We start from the raw sequence: 22,527 nt of genomic DNA on the forward strand, positions 1-22,527 counted from the left end.
GACTTTAAAAAAAAAAAAAAAGGTCAGAAATGAGTATACCCTACTGCCCCAGAAAAGATGTCAGAAGGTGGTTCGAATAAGTGCCTACAAACACACTGTAGTGCATACAATCTCAAAACCATTTCGGAAATACATGATTTTTCATAAAAGCTGGTTATCTCAGTAGCTTCATTTTCACAGAGTTGGTTCCATTCAAATTATCCCATTTCTTGGAGAGTTGTCTTCTAAACTGTGATTGCATATCTATAGCGTATTGTCCACAAAAACAGAGACGCTCATCTTTGCATTTACAAACAAATCTATGTATCACCACTAACAACTTTATACAAGTATCTGATGTAATTTCAGTCTTTTTAAACTCAACTCCAAATTACACTTGCGACAGTGCTGAATTCCTAAATGGAAGAGTATATGCTGTTCCAAACTTCACAAAAATGGGTGGTAATAAATCAAATTAATCTTTGAATGGATCTCACATGTATAAAGTCAGGGCATGATAGTAAAAAACATCAAAATTCTAAATAATAAATTTATATTACCCAGGTAACTTCCATGTTTTCTAAACTCTAACCTGAATATGGACAACAAAGGAACACACTGAAATATTAAACTGCTCATCCTTTTGATGAATCTTTGACAAAAAAAAAAAATACTTCTGAAAAGAAATTCACACGTGTGATTCTTACTTGTTAATTGTAGCCAGCACTGGTAAAATAATCACTCAGGCAAACGATTTCCATTTAACCGCCTGGAGAACATTCTGAACCCCAAATGGAGCCAGACACGAGGGCAAACTGCAGGCTCAGAGGGCAAAGGCAGTCATTTCTCCAGACTTTCCTGGGTCCTCCAATGGAGTGTGGCCCAGGTAGTCCTTGGGGTTTCAAAGTGGAGCCCACACTTGGGGAGCTCCAGGATTTCCAACTCAGGTCTCTGCATCCTGACAGAGATGGAGATGAACACACTTATTTCTCCAACCAAGTAGCTGGCAAAGCCACCTCTGTGCCAACAGCAAAGGTTAGAGGGTCAAGAGAGACACAGTCATCTCTTGGGTCCAAGGTGAGAGGACCAGAGAGCTTCCAGGCTCAAGGGAAAAAGCAGGCTGAATGTATCAGTGAGCTATGAAGTGCATGTTCTAGGTCAGCTCATCTTCATTTCTGTGAATCTAAAAGGATCTGGAACTCACAAGCTGCGTAAAGACATACAAATAAATTACCATGCACTGAAAGCCAATTAGGTTCTTTGTTTCTTTGATCATCACTTTTCTGTTTGAAAAGGATTCCCACAAAAGAGGACACTCACACCTACCAAACTAGATGTAGAGATGATATTGTTCTGTGGACATGACAAAAATAATTCCAAACTTTAAGATGTCAAACAGATTCTGGAAGTTGAAAAAACTTTTTCTTTTAAAGAGCTGCACGGTATTAATAGTAACAAATCAAAAATATGAATCTGGAAAACTTCAATTTCTGGAGGAATATAGGCATGGAGTAATTGTCCTTAAAGTTATTTTTCTCCCCTTCTTGTTTGGCAATTATTAGGCTTAACATAACTTCATCAGTCCAAATACACCAAACAGATGCCACTGTTCTAAGAGGCTCTAAGAAGAATGTTATTCACCTAACATTCTGGCTCCTTTCTGAATCCTCTGGGGTTTCCTCTAGCTGGGATTTCAGGACTCCAGCAATCCCAAAGATGTGTTGCAGTGGGAAGGGAATGCTGACATCCAGGGGTGAGGGGAGGGGGGCGCAGCAGGAACACAGGTGCTGTGGGAAAGGGACAGAGCCACTTTTTCCCACATGCACTGCCATACTTTAGAAACCATTTTGCTCCGGGGGCTTTCCACCAATTCAAACAACTAGTTTCAGAGCCCTGGGTGAAGCGCAGCTCCCTTATAAAATCAGACACTTCTCCGTTTTAAAGGTCAAACTAGATTTTTATTTGGGTTCCCACCAAAACAACAGGCTTGAAAGTCAGGATGTGTTGAGGAGAAATAATTTTCTAGATTGTTTTAACATGCGAAGAATCAACCCACAGATCACAGAGCCTCGAGCCCTGGAGTGGGGGAGACGGCCATCCACCTCCCAAGGCTGGCGGAAAGGTTGGCAGCGCACAGACAGGAGGAGGGAAAGGGCAGTGGAGAAGTTAGCAGTCTGTCTCTTGCGGTCCTGAGTGAGAGTAGCTAGGGCGTCCCTCCACTGCATGGCCCTGTCTCAAGGTGAATGGGAGCGGAGGGGAGGAGGGCAAGCTTTAGAGTGATGCTCTTTATAAGCACAAAGCCTTCTGCAACCATTCCCCTTCAGACAACCAGTGGCCATTTTGTAGAGAAGCAGAGGGAAAAAAAGTCCAAGAGACTGAGCATTTTACCTCAAGAGATGAGTACTTACAGTCAAAAGAAGATAAAATAAATCAATGCAACGAATCAAGTTCACCAAACTGAACAGAAATTGGGGCATACGCACCTCCCTCCTGAGAGAAGAAGGCTGCGTGTTCCTTTGCCTTCTGAGTTGAGTGTGAGGTTTGTACTCAGACTCTGCCCCAGAGGCACAGATCATAGAGGGGCTGAACCTGGGTGCTGGCCACAGCGGCCCAGCTCCCTCTGCTCAGTGAAGTTTTACTTATTCAAAGTCAAATGGAGACACAAAAGTTTACCAAATAAACTAGGAGAAGGAAGCTAAACACTTCCTCACAGCTTCTAGAAGCCACCAGTGCACATCACGACTAACCAAAAGAATAGTATGTATGTATTATTTACAGAGCAAGGACACCATTTTATGTATACAGTTTGTTCATTCTTTCTTTCCTTCCTCCCTTCCTCTCTTTCTTTCTTTCTTAATTTCCTGGAAGCATCCTTGACAGAAAGAACTTAGCAAACAACCTGCCTTTACCCAATGCAGAAACACAAAATTCTTTCAGGCAAGAAGAGACTCTATCAAAAATAAGCTTTGAAGGAATATGAGAGCAAAATTGAAAATGCAATGTGGGATTTGATGGGAACAAGTAATTCCCCTGCTCTTGCATAGGCAAAAAAAAAAAAAAAAAAAGGAAGAAGAAGATCACAGTGCTTCAGTGATCTTAGTACTATCAAAAATGTAGTAGTGTTCTTCTGCATAAAGCATCGGTTTAGAAAGAAGTCCCCTAACTTTTCTGGAGCTTTAGGTTGCAAATACGCTTTATACATAGTTTCTACAAGATTCAGTAAAATAAAAATATGAAAATAATAAAGAAATACAGTGTTTGAAAAATAAGCAAACTTGCTTTGCCCTTTAAAAGGCCAAAGAAAGACTCCAAACAGAGAAGTAAAAGGGTAGAGACCCCACCAAATACATGCCCCAAACCACTGCTGGTAACAGTTCCCCAGGTGGCCTTGGTTCGAGTGATATCTACCCGAGATCTGAAATGAGGCCAGGAGCAGGCTCTCGTTTCTCATTTACCAATATGGTTGGACAGCACCAGCCGTATCACCATTTTCTAGCTTACGCAGAAATTTTAAGTCAGACTGCAGGTATGTCAGATGATACAGGGGCTTGCTTAATACCATTTATCACTTCTTGCCTGAAGACACCGCCTGACAACATGTTGAACTCCATTACGGTTTTCATGTCTGTCCTCCCAGAGAGTCTGGAGCTAGGTATCCAATTTAGTTGACAAAAACTGCTGTAGGGTGAAGTCTCAAGGGAATGGTCAGTCCTTCAAATGCTATTCTTTCCCCAACTGCTCATTGCTTAAGTATCTGGGGGTTGTGCGTGTGAGACAGAGAGAGAGAGAACTTCTGAGTATGTGCTCCTTGGTTTTTGCAGAGACATATAAAACTAGAAAACGGATCAGAAGTAAAATCTACCATCACCAGCACAGGCACATCCTGAGCACTATATTCCAAACGTTTCCGAGTCTCCCTGTATCTGATTACCGAGTGGCAGCCTGCTGCATCTGATCTAATCCCACATGTGACGCTGTCATCACACTGTAATCTTTAACGTTTCCTCCCCCTCCCAGCAGCGGGGCCGCTTAAACGGTTTTGGAGTGGCTCAGCTGTGTGGTTTGAATGGCTCCAGGGAAATTGCGTTTGGACACATCACTGGCTGGACCTCTCCTGTCACTGAATTTGACGACAGCCTTTGGGTTTCTGATCCTCCCTCTGCGGGATATCCACCTTTCTACACACACAGAGACACACACAGACACAGACACACACGCACACACAGACACAGACACACACAGACACACACACACACACACACACACACACACACACACACACCCTTAAGCTCAGTCTTATCCTACAGCATTGTAATCTATCTGGCCTTTTTTCTCTGATTACAAAAGATGGGAAGGTTGACACCTCCAATTAGAAAGAAGCTTTTAATGTCAAGTTCTGAGGCAGTAAAGTGATAAAAGGAGCCACAAAGGAGACGGGGATCAATAGCAGCCTTATTACAGATCATCTCTGGCTTGGTCCAGATGGGCCGACTCCATTAATTATGAAGTGTGATTTATCTCTTCACCGCATTAGGCAGTGGCAAGACAAAATACATGAAATCACACCCGTAAGATAAAGCAGAGTGCTCCTGCCGTTGCATGCCAACCACCAGCATGTCTGTATAAGAAAGAAGACCTTCATTTCACATATTTCATTGAAAGAAACTTGTTTCAAAGAAATATTGCAAGTAATGTGTTAGAAGGGACTATTCAGTAATTTATATAAAAATACTCAGAGAGCAAATAATATCCTCCCAGATAAAGCATCAGTTTCCTCCCTTTAAACACTGAAAAAATACTATTCTTTACTGGATAAGGGGATTCCCCAGAGTATGCTTTCTTAATTAGATGTGAAAGCAATTAAAACCAAGATTTTTGTGAGGCTGAAAAAGATCAAAACAAACTTATTTTCAACAGAAAGTAAATACAAAAGCACTGCAATGGTAGGAATGAGGTCCCGTGTAATCTTTGAACAGATGGGGCTGCCTGTGCGTCCTCTGCTGTGTGCAGGACTAGCCCTACTGCCTGGAACAGAATCGGGCATCATTTTCTTTACTGTTTCTTCTCTCCTTTCCTTCCCTACAACTCCACTTTCAAGTTCATTACAGTGACTGAAGCCTATTCCGTGTTACAGAAAATCCTAACAAAATCAAGGAAAAACTTTTTTTCTTAAAAGAGCTGCATGAAGAGCCCCTTCGCGGAAGAGCCATCCTCTTAACAAATTTTAGGCGTATAATCCATTTCTGTTGACTACTGGCACGATGTTGGCCGGTGGGGGCTCTGGAGCTGACTTGTCATACTTAACCAGAGCTATGCCTATTGATTAATGAATGACTCCATTCCTCCATCCTCCAGGCCCCTGGTAACTACCATTCCAGTCTCGGATTGTATGAATTTGGCTATTTTAGATCCCTCACGTAAGTGGAGTCATGTAGTACGTATCTTTTCATGTCTGGCTCACTTCACTCTGAAGACTGTCCTCAAAGCCCCATGAAAAAAATTCTTAAGGAGAACTTTCTTTTTATGCAACATTTCCAAGTTTTCTCTCTAAAGAGGAAGGATGTTGAATCCTTGGTCTCTATAGTTTATTACAGATCTCACAAAAATTTAGAAATTTTAAGTCTGAAATAGGACATTAATAAAAATAGCTAGAAAGCTGAATTATTACTTTCATCAATACTAAAAGGATGGTAAAAATCACTTTCATTTAAAACAGTGCTGAATTAGATCACTGATACTGATGGGCGGGGAAAGGTTACACTGACCTGCCAGTGCAGATGTGCTCTTAACAGCACCGGGTATTGTAAAGAGTACTGTTGTTCACCGTAACATAAACTCAACAAATTACGTAATCCTTATTTTCTCCTACCAGCTTTTAATTACATGAGAACATTCTAGCTCAATTTTGATATTTGAGTGAACAGCAAATGTACTCAAGTTCATTTACATAAATTTTACATAACATATTTAAATGTTTTGTTTTCTGAAGTAATAATATAAAAGATACGTTCAGCTACTTATAACCAGATTTCTTTGAGGGGAATCTGATCTAGCTTTTGAAATAGGCTTCCTCAGTTTAAGCTCATCAAATCTGTCTTTTAATCTATACCAAAGCATGAAATCATCATAAGGAACAGGAATCAGAAACAAGTTACCTCTCACTTGGAGAACCCCACGTGAACAACTTTAGATTATTATTATTGAAGATATCTGGGCTTTATCTGTATATTGATCACTCATCTATACACCACACATGGTAATTTTCCTGACCTGGATTGCAGAAAAAAACATGGGACAAAGACTCCTAAGCCTAGTTCTACCACTAATTTGATGTGCCACAGGGTTTCCGTGGTTTCCTTTGGATCAGGAGCAAAATAAAAGCACTCAACATGTGGTCTTCGGGCTCTCTCTCACTCTCAGCCTCCTACACTGCATAATCCCTGAGGAAACATGCAGTGTATACGCATACTGTTCCAAGATGTGCAGGAACGACCATGGGCCTCAGGTGAATCTCCCAGAATATGTGCTTCCACATTTTCGAGCACATTTCACTCTGTGAATTTGACTTTCAACAGCCTCCTCCTTATCACCTCTACCTATTCAAATATGACTTATTCTTAAAGGTCTAGCTCAAAGGCCAATATTTCCCTGAAGCTTCCTAATACCTAAACCTGAAACTGACCATTCTTGTCTATAACATCCAAATGGTTCATTTACACATTTTATTTTTCATGTTTTAAAAAAGATTATTTATTTATTTATTTATTTGGCAGAGAGAGAGAGAAAGAGATCACAAGTAGGCAGAGAAGCAGGCAGAGAGAGAGGGAAGCAGGCTCCCCGCTGAGCAGAGAGCCCGATGCAGGGCTCGATTCCAGGACCCTGAGATCGTGACCCGAGCTGAAGGCAGAGGCTTTAACCCACTGAGCCACCTAGGCATCCCTCGTTTACACATTTTAAAATATCTGTTATGTATCATCTTACTATCTATGGATATACTTTATCTCCTTTATTATACTGTAAACACCTCAAGGGGAGAAAAGGCTTATTTGTCTGACCAACATATGGCCATTCTACTCTCCATAGCAGTCCAGTCCTTGTTTTCAATACCCCCCACCCCAATCTGCCTAGCCTAAGAAGGTGTCTGTACTTCTCTTCTTCCTCTACTCCTGCATGGCTCTGACACCTACATGACTTTGACCAAGGATTAAACCTCACCACTTCTAGCACCCAAGGAGGGACCACACATAGTGCAAAACCACAGTTTGGACAATTTAGAAGATCCATTTGTTGATTGATCAAGGGCCATTAAGACAATCTAGGGGCCATGGATAGGGTAACCATACAACTAATTATCTAAATAGGGTCACTTCTTTTTTTTTTTTTTTTAAGATTTATTTATTTATTTATTTGGGAAAGAGAGAGAGAGAGAAAGCAAGCACAAACAGGGGGAGGAGCAAAAAAAGATGGAGAAGCAGACTCCCCACTGAGCAGGGAGCCCAGTGCAAGGCTCAGTTACAGGACTTCGGGATCATGACCTGAGCTGAAAGCAGATGCTTAACCGAATAAGCCACCTAAGCGCCCTCGATAGAGACACTTCTAAGAGTTAAAGGGGGAACTATTAATAATTACTCTGGGGCAAGAGATGTGTCAACAGGAAGACCAAGATATGTGGCCACCCTAGACAGGGCCATTCTTTCCTAGCCTCCAGAATGGTTTACAGGTTGTTCATATTTGCATGATCAATTCCTTCTCTGCATTCTCCTTTTTCCCAAAGAAATGGCACATTTTTTATATGTTGGCTTATTAACAAGAGTTTAGACACTGAGAAGTAATCACAGTCGTGACAGCATAAATACATAACTGCACACTCTTAGGACACGGCATGCAGGGCCCTGGCCTCCCCAGAGGGTGAGCTTCAGCAGTGCAGATAGACAACGACACAGGAGTCCTGGAGGGGGTTTCTCACACTACTCTTACTTCTCTCTTGCAGCCTTCGTAATATAAATGGGAAGTCAACAAAATGAAATAAGATCTTACTTCCAAGGTTAATTTTGGGTAAAGCTCAACATAACATTACAAAAATAAAGAGCTATATGTAAGGTTCTGGACTGTCCAGCACATTAGCATACTTCCCATCCACACTCCTTTAGCTAGCTTTAATAAATTAATTGTCACAAGGTAAGAAACCATGAAATTATTTTAAAAAAAGAAATATAAAATACAAGTATTACAAGAGTTATTGCTGTAGCAATGTTATTTTAAAATTAAAATTATAATAGTTTGAATTTAATTTTAAGTATTTTATGGCTTACTTTTTCAGATGGAGTTAAAACAGAACAAATCGATAGAGCTAGGGGTGTAATGCAGCACAGCTATGTCCATTAAACATTATATGAGTAAATTTCACAGTTTAAAAGATTTGAACACGCTAAAGCATTCTGTCTGAGCACTTCTGCAGCAATACAGCTATCCAGTTATGTGCAAATAAGAGTTTTGTGGTTAAGAGTTATCATTCAGGAGTCCAGGAGAAGAAGGGGCAGGGAGCTAGGAGCTCTGAGGGATTCCTGTGCCGGATCTTGTGGTGGGCACTGGGAGGTCCTGTCATCCAGAAGCCTCTTTGCCATGAACCCTGAGAAGCTCCGTGGTCAGCACTCAGCTGCTGGTCTAGGTCCTGGGTCCTCACCCTTGTCCAGTCGCCCCTGTTATCACCCACGTGGGGTGCCATCACCCCACTCTCGGAAAGTTCCTGGTAAAAAGGTTACCATGGGGCACCTGGGTGGCTCAGTGGGTTAAGCCGCTGCCTTCAGCTCAGGTCATGATCTCAGGGTCCTGGGATCGAGTCCCACATCGGGCTCTCTGCTCAGCAGGGAAACTGCTTCCCTCACTCTCTCTCTCTCTCTGCCTACCTCTCTGCTACTTGTGATCTCTGTCATATAAATAAATGAAATCTTAAAAAAAAAAAAAGGTTACCATGAAGAAATGTCACTGTGGGATTGCTACAGAGATCTGTGAAGCCCCAAGGGTCTAAGCCGTGCTAGATTTTTGTGAACAAAAGAGATCTACAAGATGTCTAACGATTTCGTATGTGGCTTAAGCTTAGGAAGCATTTACATGCATCATCAGCTACCTCTTCTGGCTTCTTCTCATAAAACATGAGGAGGTGGGAACTAACGAGGTGGCCTCAGCCACAGTGTGAAAGAGTTCTCCAAACTTTCCCATTTTTACCTGTTTTCCTACCCTTCCACTTTTTGCTGCAAAGGAGCACAGCATAAGTGTCCCATGCTTTGCTCCCGAGCTGCCTCCCTTACCTACCAGTGGACTGGATGGCTCCCTGAGGACAGGGGCGACCCAAGTTCATTCTTACAGCCCCCGCAGCACCCAGCACAGCTCTCTCCCCAGTGTTGAGACAAACTTGCCCCTGGCCTTCCCTCTTTCTTCAGGTTGACCGCCACTCTCTGCAGTATGCCTGCAGAGCCCACTGTTTGGTCATTAGATCGCTCACACTACTATGAATTCTAAGCTAGAAATAGTAGGGGACTAATACGTATCTGCTAAACTGTGTGGCTACTGTGCAGGACTCTAGGAAAAAGGTAGGTAATGAATGGATACGCTGTTTAAAATACTGCATTCTACTGACTCGTACTTCCAGATCTTCTTTGCCTGAACACTTGAGCGAATAAGATCAGGAAGTGAAGAAGACCAAGAACAAAGGTATTTAGAACTTCCGTTTTTGGAAATAGTACCCCTTGGTCCAGTCAGCTTGTGAAAGAGGGCATTCTCTATGTATCGCCCCCTTGGGAACTCAGAGTGTCAGCAAAAGCCCTAAGATATCCCACAGTAAAGACATATGATTAGTTTTATTCAAATCAGTATTTCCCCAAATTGCTTTACCATGGAGCCCTTTCTCCCATGTGACATTTACTAATCCCCTAAGAAGTCAATGTTCCTCTGAACACACTGTGGGAAATGGTGGCCTAATCTGGTTTTGTCTTTCCTTTGAATTGTATAAACTCCTCTGAATTAAAGCTTTCAGATCCAGTTCTAGAACGGTCGAAAATATTTCTGTTAAGTCTTCTGATGCCACTCCCATTTTGTCTTTAACCACAGCAGCTACATCACTCGAGGCCTAGTGTTTTGTGGTTGTAGTCCATGCATTTTGTGTAGAAGAGGTGGTAGAGACGGCCTCTCCAGTCTCCCAGGCTGCCAGCCTGGCCCATCTGGGAGAGGAGCGTCCCACACCCTTAACCTTGCAGGCTGGAGAGCAACTGTCCGCACCCCCAAGTGCTGACGGCCTCCACGACATCCTGGGGTCGAAACAGTGCTCTTCACCCACTAATTCTCCCTCAGAGCTACGATAAGTCAAAAAGTACAATAAGACCAGGATAGGATTAATGAAAATGCGATACATGTAAGCACAAAAATGTAATATTCTAGGTATCCTGAGGATACCTCATTAGTGTTAAGTTGATTATGAATTACAGGTATCTCAGAGCAGTTGCTGTAAGGAAGGAAAGCATCACACATTATAATCACGAGATGGAAGCAATTGCCCCTAATGGTGCTTAAAATTTATTTTAGAAGATAATTAAATTTCTCAGTTCTACCAGCCTGAACAATGAAAACAAAATAAAAATGAGCAAATCAAGGGCTGGATGCAGAGAAAGATAAAAAAAATTCTTCGAGCACATGCTTCAGTTCAGATACGTTCTTGAAAAGCAAACCACTATTTAATCCGACGGAGGCAAGTATTTCTGAATCCTACTCTCTAAAACAACACCGATAAAATACTGAGCTCTTTCAAATGCAGCAAGGTCAGAGGAATCATTTTTCCAACATAGATAAATGAAGCACGAAATGGGAAAGCTCACCCTAGCAAGAGTGCCTGAGTATGTCTGGTGTTTTGTCTTAAGATCTCTCTCTCACCCAGGCTCCATAAAAATACAAAGAATAACTCACCATGTCATAAGTTGTTACAATCTTCTTTAGAACCTCAGGCACAATTCCCTGCAACTCCATCGTGGGGTACTGCTCGCTCAGATTCAGGACCACCAGCGGCGTGTTGTCGGGTCCCAGGAAGCGGGGAGACACCGCCAACATGCACTGCATGAGATTGGCCACAGACGAGAGGCCGCACAGCTCCTTGAATGACACCACAGCATTCTGTTCAGTGGAAAGAGAGGAGGCGCTTACTTATTAACTGGAGCTTTTAATTTCTCGTGGATATTCTACTTGATAGACTTGATTATACTTCAACTGCCTGGTACAACCATTATTAGCAATGTCATGACAGAATTAACCAATGATTATCCCATACCAGGGAAAAGTGGCTATTTTCCAAAGTAAATACAGTTACAGACATTTTCAATCCAATTTATCAAAAGTACAGAAGATGTGAGTAAGTAAATTCATCTGAAAGATAAAGCCTCTTTTCAGATAAAAGTTCACGGTGGTGCTAAGGCTGATATATGCAATCATGAGCAAACAAAAAGAATGACTTCTGTGTTCAAAAAAGGTAGAGGAAAAAAAAATCAAATCAGGTTTAAAGTAAGCATCAAATATTCCAGCCATCCAAAAAGGAAAGGAATATTTGCAAGGAAGAAACTTTAGTGTTTTTCACCCATTTACACTGGTTCCAAATAGAAAGGAATTTTTTATTTGTTTGTTTTTGTTTTTTGTTTAAACAACAAGCTTTTTGTCTCAGTTATGGAGGCTAAAAGTCCAAGATCAAGGTTTGATATGGTTTGTTCCTCTGAGGGCATGAGAGACGGACTGCTCTATCTCTCTTAGCTTTGGAAGTCATGTGAAGACAGAGATCTACCAGCCAAGGGATGCCGAGGATTGCCAGCAAACTACAGAAAATCTAAGGAATTTTAAGGACAAAGCAGTTTACTGGAGAGGTCTGCCCAGTAGGATACCCTCCCTATTAGCATGTCCACTGAGTGCAACGTTTCTCCCCCACCATCCCCTTCTCTCTTTTCTCACCCACCACCAGAGCTATGCCATTAAAATCTCTGGTAAAGAAAACCCCTTGACACTGTCAAATGTCATGGTTGGCATTCTTAGAGCACTTACCAAGTGCTAAGCCAGTAGGAGTACCTAGTACCATTCCCTCACTTAATACTCCCAACAGGCTGTGCTGTGGGTGAGAAGTGGAGTCTCGGCTTTGACCTCTCTCTGTTGTTTCCCTAAGGTCACTCAGCTGGTGAGGGAAGGAGTCAAAATTTTACCTGGAATCTGTTGATGCTGAGGTTTATGCTTTTAATTACTGTCCTATAACAACCGGTAAATTCTAACCAAAATGGGAGCTATTCCAGGTGCACTTGGGTCCTGCTCTGGGCTGAGCATGGTGGCCAGAGGAGAAGAATCCAGGCCTTCTAAGTCCTGTATCTTCTGTTCTCAGATACCCCAGTCTAAGAAATGAGCAGCACTTTGGTTTTCTCAAACATTTTCTTTCATATCTCTTGAAACGTGGACTTTTAAGGACATTTCACTCAAAATCTCTTGGATAGTGACTGCTTGTGACACCAAACCTTGCCTCGGGGGGGAGGGTCTCCCAATCACTCCATCACACCTCCCTGTGTTATCTTCTTCGTAGCTCTTGCTAGTGTCTGCAACTGTCCTATTTGCTCATTCACCTGCTCACGGTCCACTTCCCTCCCCGCTGCTTGCTTGCAGCTGAAGGCACTGCTTGTTCATGGCTGCGTCCTCAGGGCCCAGACTCTCTGTGCGACAGGTGCCCATTAACCCTGCCACCGACCGCTCTGCCGGGCGTGGCACAGACACAGGACTCTGGACGCAGGATGCTAGAGCTCCAGAGGATCCCCGCGGGAGTGCTGGGGCACGCACAGCCCTAGGGCAGGTGACAACAGTGTGCCTTGCTCTGAGCTAAGGGTTTCCCAAGCTATTCTTGCTCTCAGAAACAGGGAAGAGCCCTTCAGGTCTCTGTTAAAGCTTCGAATTGGAGAGGAAGAGAATAAAATTCCTCTATTGTGGCAAGGTCTTTTTATGAATGATGTATCTATAAAATCTGTGCAGGGTTGAAATCTGCTGAATATTCTCAGTCAGATTTTACTTGCTGGTGGCATTCTTCTTGTAGTAGTTATTTATAGTTATATAACCAGCTAATATATTTAATATATATGTTCTAATAAACACACACAGAGCAGTTACCACAGAGTGGCAGGCACTCTCACACACTGGGGTAGGAAACGGCCAGAAGCTGTGTGAGGCAGGCCCTGGCACACTGCTGGACATGCGGACGATCCTTAATTAATTCCTGACTGCTTTTAGCCATTACACAGTTTAGAGGTAATTATTATCTTAGACTTCTAATAAATACAGACGCCACACGTCATTTACTCAAACACTTGAACAACCGTCTTCCAAAAACAAGAGGCAGCTCAAAACACACACACATCAGATCACTTAAGTGCTTGCTATTTTCCTAGCAATACAGCTCCAGAAGAAAGGGTTGGAACATGGGCCTTTTAGTTTGGTAGGTCATCAAAGTGTGTTCCAGCTAAAGGATATTCTGGAAAACCGGAGATTCCCATGTACACTCTTAGAAAACAATGGAGATCTGTGAAGCAGACAATGACTAGGCTGTGCTTATGTGAGACAGCAACAAAACTGGTTTATTCTAATGCATTATCAGTATTTTCGATACCAACTGCAGTTCTAGAAATGCAAATGATAAAAAAAGATGAGACTACTGGTAAATGTTCTAATAACAAATTGGGATTTACAAATTACTGAAAATGAAACATACTGTTGTAAACCCCAAAGCCCTCAAAGTATTCGTGGACGGTGCAGAGGGAGCACTGTGAAGAAAAGCCATTAAGGAAATACTTAAACCCAAGAGCATACCTGCATATTCTCTCTCAGATCTGTGGCATCCCGGATAGGGGGCTGGGCATTCTTGAACACCTCGTCCACAGTTTTAATCCACAGTGTTCTTAAAGACGCATATTCCCTGGATTTCTTCCCTTTTCTCACAGAAAGGCCCCTTTTATGAGGTTTCCCTCCTCCTCTTCGGTTAGTAATAGCCACGTGGACAAACAAAGAGGCATGCGCAAGGACCTCTCCAGTCAAGGACTGCAGGGGGACGTGGCGGTAGCCTGTCTGTAAACATTCAAAGGGAATTGTGTACTGGCCAATGAACTCATCCCCAATGTAGTCATCATCCAGTACTACAAAGCGCACCATGGCCAGTTCAGGTAGGTTGATCTGAAATTCGAAGCTTTCATCAAAAATGGGAGCATCTCCATTCTGGTGCACGGTTTTTGTCCTTTGTTCTGCACAGTCGGCAGGGATTCCGTGAATCTCCACATAGACGTAAGGATCCACCACATCCCCTTTGGCACCTGATCCTTTGGGTTTGGGAAAGTTCTGCCCGCTGATGATCTTAATGTGAAGAAGCTGCGGTGAGACTCCTGGCACGGAGTCCTTCGTGTTGGCACTGAAGAAAGAAACCTCTTCCCTCATGATGGCCGGCCGGAGGACGTAGCCGCAGTTTCCGTTCTGCCGAAACCAGCCAATATTTAGGTCCATCATCAGGCCTGGGGTCTGAAAGTTCATGGCTACGATCTGACAGCCACACTTCCAAAAATCTTGAGGGTTCATATTACTGGAGTCAATTCTCATTGGGCTGGGGAAAACCCTGGCAAGAAAACGTTTGTTGTAATTCACAAAGTCCCCAGGGTTTTCATTGGCATATTTGCTGGCAAGCACTTCGTTAAACGAACAGACCTCCCAGTACTTCTGAACCTGAAATGATACCTGAAATTCTTTGAACTGAACGGACTTACAGATGCTCACCAGCTCAGACAGTTCTTTACAGAGCTGAAATCGCTTCACAGGCACATTGTTGGGCTGCTCCACGTTCTCTTTGCCCATCCTCTGAGACATTTCTGCACCTTCATCTTCATCGGTAACGTCCCCTTCAACACCAGAGCAGTTTGAGGACAGCTTCTTTGCTTTAATTAGTATCCTCCCTTTCAGGACATCTGGGGATGGTAGGTAAGATTCCTCCACATTGGGCGATGTTGTATAGAGTTTGTCCCCTAAAATCTTCTTCATGTGCTGAACCATTACCTTCTGCTGTTTAATAGAACAGTGATTTTCTAAACACAAGATAAGAGGGTACTCTGAAGCAAAGAATGCATACTTGTTAATAATATCAATGACGCTGCGGAAGACAATCTGAGAGGTCATGGTGTGGCCCGTGTAAATTACAGGTTCGTTATCTGGCCCATCCCACACATCCAGTTCAACACTCCGGCAACCCATTTTAAGAGCTCGGATGTATCCCGTGATGTCAGAGGGACCTCGGAACTGATCCTCTATTAAGTATGTATTATGAGATGAGTTTATAAAGTAATGAGACAAAGGTTGCTTCATATCTTGACAGACCTTCTTATGTTCTGGATCAAATATATAACAATCAGGGGACATAAGGTACTTAGTGAACCCATCTATGGAAAGCCAGCCCTTTTCCTGACCTTCTTTAGATGGCTCATATTTGCTAATAATTTCAAGGCTTATTTCCTCATTTATATGTGCCACACCCTGCTCTGCCTCAAGAAACATCATAAGGTCCTTGGTATCAAGAAATTCTTTATTGCTTGAAAACTGAACTAAAAGGAAATAAATTTCGGGTCTGGTACAAAGCTCATGGAAAACCTCAACAAATTCTTCCTTTGTGACTTCAGTACCAGCTTTGTCCTTGGATTTGTGCAATTCTTTGAACTTAAGCTCAATTTTGCTAGTTTTTAAACCAGGATTGAGGTCTCTGATACACTGCACAGCATTACACAGAGTTATATGTCCAAGGTTATCTACATCAATTTCACTAAACATTTGTGAAACCCAAGAAGTCCTCATGTTGTCTTGGCTACTTTCTAACATATCAAGTGTATGTTTTCCATAAGAAATTAGGTACCGCAGTCCCGTAACCCAGATGTTCGCAACATCTGCAGTATTGGCAACCAAATCAAGTGACTCATAGTTCTCTCCATATATGACTGAAAATGCACAATCTTCAGATATCTGGTCAGAAATGCCATTGCTGCGGAATATGTCTGTATTTTTTCCTGTTCTCACTTCCTTGATGGATTTGATATCAATCTTGGCTTTCTCGGAATCCTTCTTAGAAGGTTCCCACCTCAGGCTCTGCATGTCAGCATCCAGTAAAAAGTACCTATGGTAAATCCTGGAGTTGGAGCGAACCTTTTTGAGTTCGGAACCCTCGACCATTGAATTGATGCAATCACTTGCACTGCTGATCTTCTTCTCTGTCGGCATGCTACTAAAAGACACGGTCTTCTTCCGTTCTCTTTTCTGTTTTGTACCATCCTGGGAGAGGGAAAAAAAAGTGTAAAAGAATAACATAAACATGGGTTTCTGTGTTCAAGACTAGGAATAAAAATTTAATTTCTTCAAAAAAATCCTATTGAATGATCTATGATAAATGATAATCACTTCTAGAGCTTAGAAGCAGCCTAGAGTTTGCAGTCTAATATAAACAGGTAAAAAATCATTATTGAATAATTGCAAGCCCATGGGTGTCAAGAAACACAATTTCAGTAATACAAAATAAAATCCTGTACAGAGAATGGACTGCTTAATTTGCAGGGCTCAGGGAAAAATGAAAATGCAGGACTCCTTATTCAAAACTTGTTAAGCATTTTAGGGGCTCTTGGGGGCTCAGTCAGTTAAGCTTCTGACTCTTGATTTCAGCTCAGATCATGATCTCAATCAAGGGCCATGAGGGCAAGCCCTCATTAGGCTCTGCACTGAATGTGCAGAGCCTGCTTAAGATTCTCTCTCCTCTCCCTCTGCCCCTCCCCAGTCTCTCTCTCTCAAAAGAAAAAAAAAAAAATTGTTAAGAATTTTAAGGTGACAGAAGAGTACTGATTCAAGTACAGGGCCTTACTGAGTGTGGGGCCTGCCCAACCGCACAGTATTCATACACCCATGAGGCGGACTCTGCATCTGAATGTATCTCCCACACTAGTGTTCCTCAAAGGCCTGTCCACTTGCCTCAGAACCACCTGGCTTACCTGATTAAAATGCAGATTCCTAGGCTCATGGGATCAGATCTCTAGGGGGTAGTGCTCAGGAATTTGCACTGTAAGCAATACTCTAGGTGAAGGGGAGGCTCACTGAAGTTTGAAAACCACTTCCTGACCACTTGGACTCACTAAGATATCTGGGCTATTTCTGGAAACACCAAAAATCCAGAAACAGCTAAATACTGACCACTAAACTGTGTGTTAAATGAGTAGACACTGAAATTCCAGCCAAAATTCCTGGCTCTTCAGTGTCTCCGATTAGTCACGGTTCTCCAGACTTCGCACACGTACGGTTCTGCAGCTGCAGTTGTACTGAGTCTGGGAGGGAGGACAGCTGAGGGTGCTTCTGTCACCCTAGAGCTGGATTTATTAAAGCCTGCTGCCACGCACAGGGCTAGTGCTCAGAACAATGTCACCTAAGTATGTGCAGCATCACCAGGTTGTGAACGCCATCAAGGGAAACACTCTAAGCAGCATCTGTTTCTGAAGAAGTCTGCATCTTCAAGGGCATAGCCCTCAACTTCCCTGCTCAGTGTCACAGGTGCCCGCCTTAAGAGGCTGATGCCATAGCTATGTGTGTATTGAAGTTCCTTCCCTGTACAGACACCTTTATCACCTTTTTATAAAATGCTCAAATGACCTCAAAGCATCTTTCACAATTTTCATCTAAAACATGATGTTGCCTTTCAGGAAGTATGTGATATTTTTGATAAATTTCCAGTAAGTCATTCTATTCACACACAGGGAGTAGACGTGGAGGTTGAGATTATATAACTTCTGTGGCAATGAAGAGAAGAGCATGAAGAGTATTAGACAAAAGCGATTCTAACTTTTCTGCTTTGGAAAGAATCTATTTTGAGTAAAATCTCTACATTTTAGAGAGTGATTATGCCAGTCTCTGCATCCGAAATTTAAAACCACTCTTACTTTTTAACTACCTATACTTCCAAAACAATTTGCAGGAGGTAATTAAACTTAAACTTTAAATCATATGGTTATCATTTCCCTTAAAGTTTCAAAATGAACCACAGAGGCTTTTTAAATGCCAAGATACAACATAAAAGCCACAAAGTAGAGTATTTCTTTGCAAGTGAATCCTCAGAACAATAAAGTGCAAAACATATAAAAACTGTGGCAGTTGTATCCATAAGATGAATTGTATCATAGCTCTTCCAAACCCCTAAAGCATAGCCTGTGTTCTATCTATTTAAGTGAGTTGGCGTGAAATTAAATCTGTAATCAACCATGCATAAGGGCCTGAAACAAATGTATAAATTTCCAATTTTTCAGAATGACAGTTGCTTTACCTTTAAAAACAAACATGTACCTTTAGTAAAGACAACACACTAATTAAGTAAGGGAATGTTATAATCGTTACAAATTATATCTCTAAAGTGCCACTAGTAAAAAGAAGTCACAAAGATAAATGAAGTTGCTTACCCATTTATCCATTAAAAATACATATAGCATTTTCTCAGCACCGTAATCTTTCATTCTGTCCATCTTAACATACTGATTAATACTCACCTACTACTTTCTATTGTATTACAATTGGTACATTTCAGATTCATAGTTCTCTTTGTTATTAAGAAGAAAAAGCCAAATCACAAAGCACGCTAATAACATACTTATGTGTTCACACACCCCCATTTGTGGGACAGACAGGAGCTTAACCACTACACTTGAGGCTTTCAAAACATTGCCCTGCTTTTTGCAAGCCAGCCAGGTTTTGATTGGTGAGTTCTGATCCTTCATTGCAGACACAGGCACATGACGGTCACCCCAACATAAGCTGATATAATGACAGCAGGGACTTCCCTTACAAGAGATCTTCCTGTCTCTTCCCCCTTGTCTGCTGTGATCCAGAACCATCCTGTCCTCTCCAGAGCACATCACGGCCTCCTTCCTCTCCAACAGATGAAGCTATTAGCAAATACCAACAGGGTGCTTGCTTGGAGACCAAACAGGAGAACGGATGTGCGAGCTTGCTCTCACCACCGGATGAACCTGAACCACTGGCTGGAAGCTGCAGGTGGATGTGAAGGCAGGCCAGCCCCCATGGCCCAGACGAAGAGAAGAGAAGGACAGAAGCCCCTGTGTGGGAGGGAGGAACAACCGAGGCTCAAATAGCAGGAGATCCAGGTCCCCATTTGACCTGACTCCCAGAATCTTTATCCCACACCTACTCGGCTTTCACTTTTCAGCCCAGGTGTGATCTAGTACAGCTCACCCTTGAACAACTCGAGGGTTTGGGGTGCCCATCCCTCACACAGTTGAAAATCTGCTAATCACTTCTGATTCTCCAAAACTCAACCACTCAGAGCCTGCTACTGACCCATAGCCTTCCCGGTAACACATAGTTTATTAATACATACTTGGCATGTTATGTATTACATGCTATATTCTTACAATAAACTAAGCTACAGAAAATGTTTTTAAGAAAATCGTCGAGAACAGAAAATACATTTACAGCACTTCACTGTATTTATTGGGAAAAAAAGTCCATGTCTAAGTGACCCGTACAGCTCAAACCCTCGCCATTCAAGGGTCTGCTGTACTTGCATAAACTCAGAAGCTGATCAACACCACGGCTGGAGTCTCTTTCCTATATTCACTTCTAATGTTACTTAGTTTAAATTTAACAGTGAAAGGTGCTACCTATATAGTCTTTTTATCTACAGAAAACAAAATTCATATAGTTTACATGAACTAATCACCTAAAACCAGAGGAAAAGATGTAAGTTTCTGCTGAGATAAAGATGTCTCAAAATGCTTCTAAAAACAGTGTGATGTTTCGAAGCTGGTTCTTCCATTTTAAGCACTCACCATCTAAAGCTTCTCAGTGGCAAATATAAGAGAATATAAACTTCTGATACTCTATCAGCACTTAATAACACCAAGAGAAGAAACACGAAACAAATGTTCGGTCTAAAGGAAAATCAGCTTTCGAAAAGCCCATCTCCACATCAACCCTGAAATGCTGAATTCTAGATACAGGTGGGGATTCCAGAGGGGGCTGGGGGTGGGGCATATCAGAAGGAAGAAGGGGATGGAGTATGAAAACCACGCAGTTGTTTGCCTTTCTGGTTTGTTTTGAGTCAAGTCATTTAATTTGGTTTAGAAATAGCATTTAAAAAGACCTTGAGATCTCTATGTTAACTGAAGGGGGCCTAGGAATAAAGAGAGTTAAGAAACAGCAGGTTAAAGAAATTTCTATCCTTAACAAAAGAAAACAGGATGCCCCCAGAAGCAACTTGAGGCCCCTTAAAGGAGCACAGCAAAGCCTGGCCTTTCTTAAGCTCAGTAACAAGAACGCTGAATTGAAGGAAGAAGTCATGCTGGGCACATCAGAGCTACCTTGCAAGGTTTCTCATTCATCATTAGAACTTTGATGTGCTCTCCAAGATGAGCAAAGACGGCAAAAAAAAAAAAAAAAAAAAAAAAAAAGGATCTGGAGGAAAATCGGTCACTTTGAAGGTCATTTTGTACAATCAGATGAACTGAAAAGAATAAAATAACTTGAAGAAAAGCTAGATACGGCCAAATGTTGCTTCCCGCTCACGTGGAATTCCCTTTACTGCATATAAAGAGAGCTGCTTGGCCCACAGGCTCCTCTCTTCACGGCCTCCCTCTCCCAGGATGCCCTCTACTGCATTCCCAGAGCTCACCCTGGCCCAACTTTGGCAAGGAGTCTGTGAACCCGCAGATCAGCTTTTGGCTTGGGAACCCACAGGAGAATTGAAACTCATGTGTGTGAGCAGGTACCATCAAGAGGATAGCTCAGAATATGGAAAGTCAAGAGAGAACATCATTACCACCAGGATGAGAAAAAGCCAAACTATCTATAAAATCTTAAGTTTTCTTCTATCCATCAGAGAACAGTGGTCACAAAGCAACCAAAGGAGCTGCATTCCAGAGAGTGACAGGCCCTTCCGAGGACAGACAAGACCCAGAAACTGCTTCACATTTGACAGGGCATGAAAGAGAGAGGTCACCAGGGAAGCCGCACATATAAGAAGTCGGCTAAGATTTTCAGGAATTCATACAGGCCAAGTGTGGGCTAGGATATCAGTGTAGAATAAAAGGGAGCTCCAGACACACGCAGACTTTGCACACATTTGTAGGTCTGCTTCATGGGTGCTCCTGAGAAAAACTGGGAGAACAGGAGAGAGAGCCCCTCTCCAGGGCACAGACATGGGGGGCAGATTGAAACTCTGCCTCTTTCCCCAACTACCCTCTCATATTGAAGCAAAAGCCTTAAGCCACTGAGGGAAGGGCAGCAAGCCCTCTTTCTCCAGCACCACTGAGGTCAGGGTAGAAGCAAAATCCATCTATCTCTACAGCCAGGCAAAGATCTACTGCCCCAAAGGGTAGAAGAACCTCTTGGATTCAGGAGCCTGCACCAATAAAAGCAGAACTCTATTACCACCAAGAGAGAGCAGAAGACTGTCTCCAGCCCCAACTACACACAGACACTGGCCGAGTGTGGCTGCTAAGGGGAGCAGGGCAGGTGTGCCCACAAGGTTCCACCCTGATGAACAGGAGCGTATGGCTGCTGAATACTGAAACTAGATCAGGAGGACAAAAAACTCCTCCTGACTTTCCCAGAACCCTGGCACCAAGGAGCAAGCCGTGCACCATGGAGGTAGGGCAAGAACACGGAGAAGGACTCCTTTTTCACACAGCCATCTGAGGATGAAAGCCGAGGGCAGAGCAGGTACAATAAGTAAACCTCTGGGACTCTAGTCTCCACGCTAAACACATTGTTGCCCACTGGGGGAGGAATTTAAAGTCAGTGGTACAATAAAGGTAACAATGGTGCCTCAAAATACAAAACCCATGCAATTATTGACTAGACTTGCTCAACTTCCCCAACATTAATGACCCAGAAGATGAAGAGGCATGTTCATTTCTGAGCCTAAGTGTTATTTACTTCAGTCTTTACAAAACATGATGCCCAGCATTCAGTCCACATTATAGGAGACAGACACACACACACACACACACAAAACACCCCTTGGACATCTCACAGTCAAATTGTTCAAAAACAAATACAAAAAGAAAAACCTTAAAGTTATATACAGAGGAACACAAATAAGAATAACAATTCAGGGACACCTAGGTGGGCTCAGTTGGTTAACGTCTGATTCTTGGTTTCAGCTCAAGTCATGATCTCATGGGTTATGGGATCGAGCCCAGCATCTGGCTCCTCGCTCAGCATGGAATCTGCTCAAAAGATTCTCTCCCTCCGCCCCTCCCCCTGCTTGTTCTCATTCTCTCTCTCTCTCTCTCTCTCTCTCTCAAAATAATCACTCTTTAAAACAATGACAACAGGAGTGGATTACAGGGGATCCACTTACATCTAGCCACACGGCATCTACTTGACCAGGCTTACAAATGTACTGAATTTTTTTCAGAAGTTATTCCCCTTTAAAGCACTACAGTTCCTAAATTTTCCTGTGCTGCCACAAAGGTG

At 42.6% G+C, this 22,527-nt stretch overlaps 1 protein-coding gene across 4 annotated transcripts in view; it reads right to left on the minus strand.

The window, feature by feature from the left end:
* PLCL2 (phospholipase C like 2) overlaps positions 1-22,527 on the minus strand; it is a 191,130-nt gene that overhangs the window by 58,024 nt on the left and 110,579 nt on the right. For all 4 annotated transcript variants that reach the window (XM_032332263.1, XM_032332244.1, XM_032332253.1 and 1 more), the window contains exons 3-4: positions 13,846-16,332; positions 10,936-11,139 (exon numbers count right to left, since the gene is read on the minus strand). In XM_032332263.1, the coding sequence (XP_032188154.1) occupies positions 10,936-11,139; positions 13,846-16,332 (2,691 nt within the window). The remainder of the gene's footprint in view (positions 1-10,935; positions 11,140-13,845; positions 16,333-22,527) is intronic.

Source organism: Mustela erminea, chromosome 1 (genome assembly GCF_009829155.1).
Source record: "Mustela erminea isolate mMusErm1 chromosome 1, mMusErm1.Pri, whole genome shotgun sequence".
NCBI classification, from domain to species: Eukaryota; Metazoa; Chordata; class Mammalia; order Carnivora; family Mustelidae; genus Mustela; species Mustela erminea.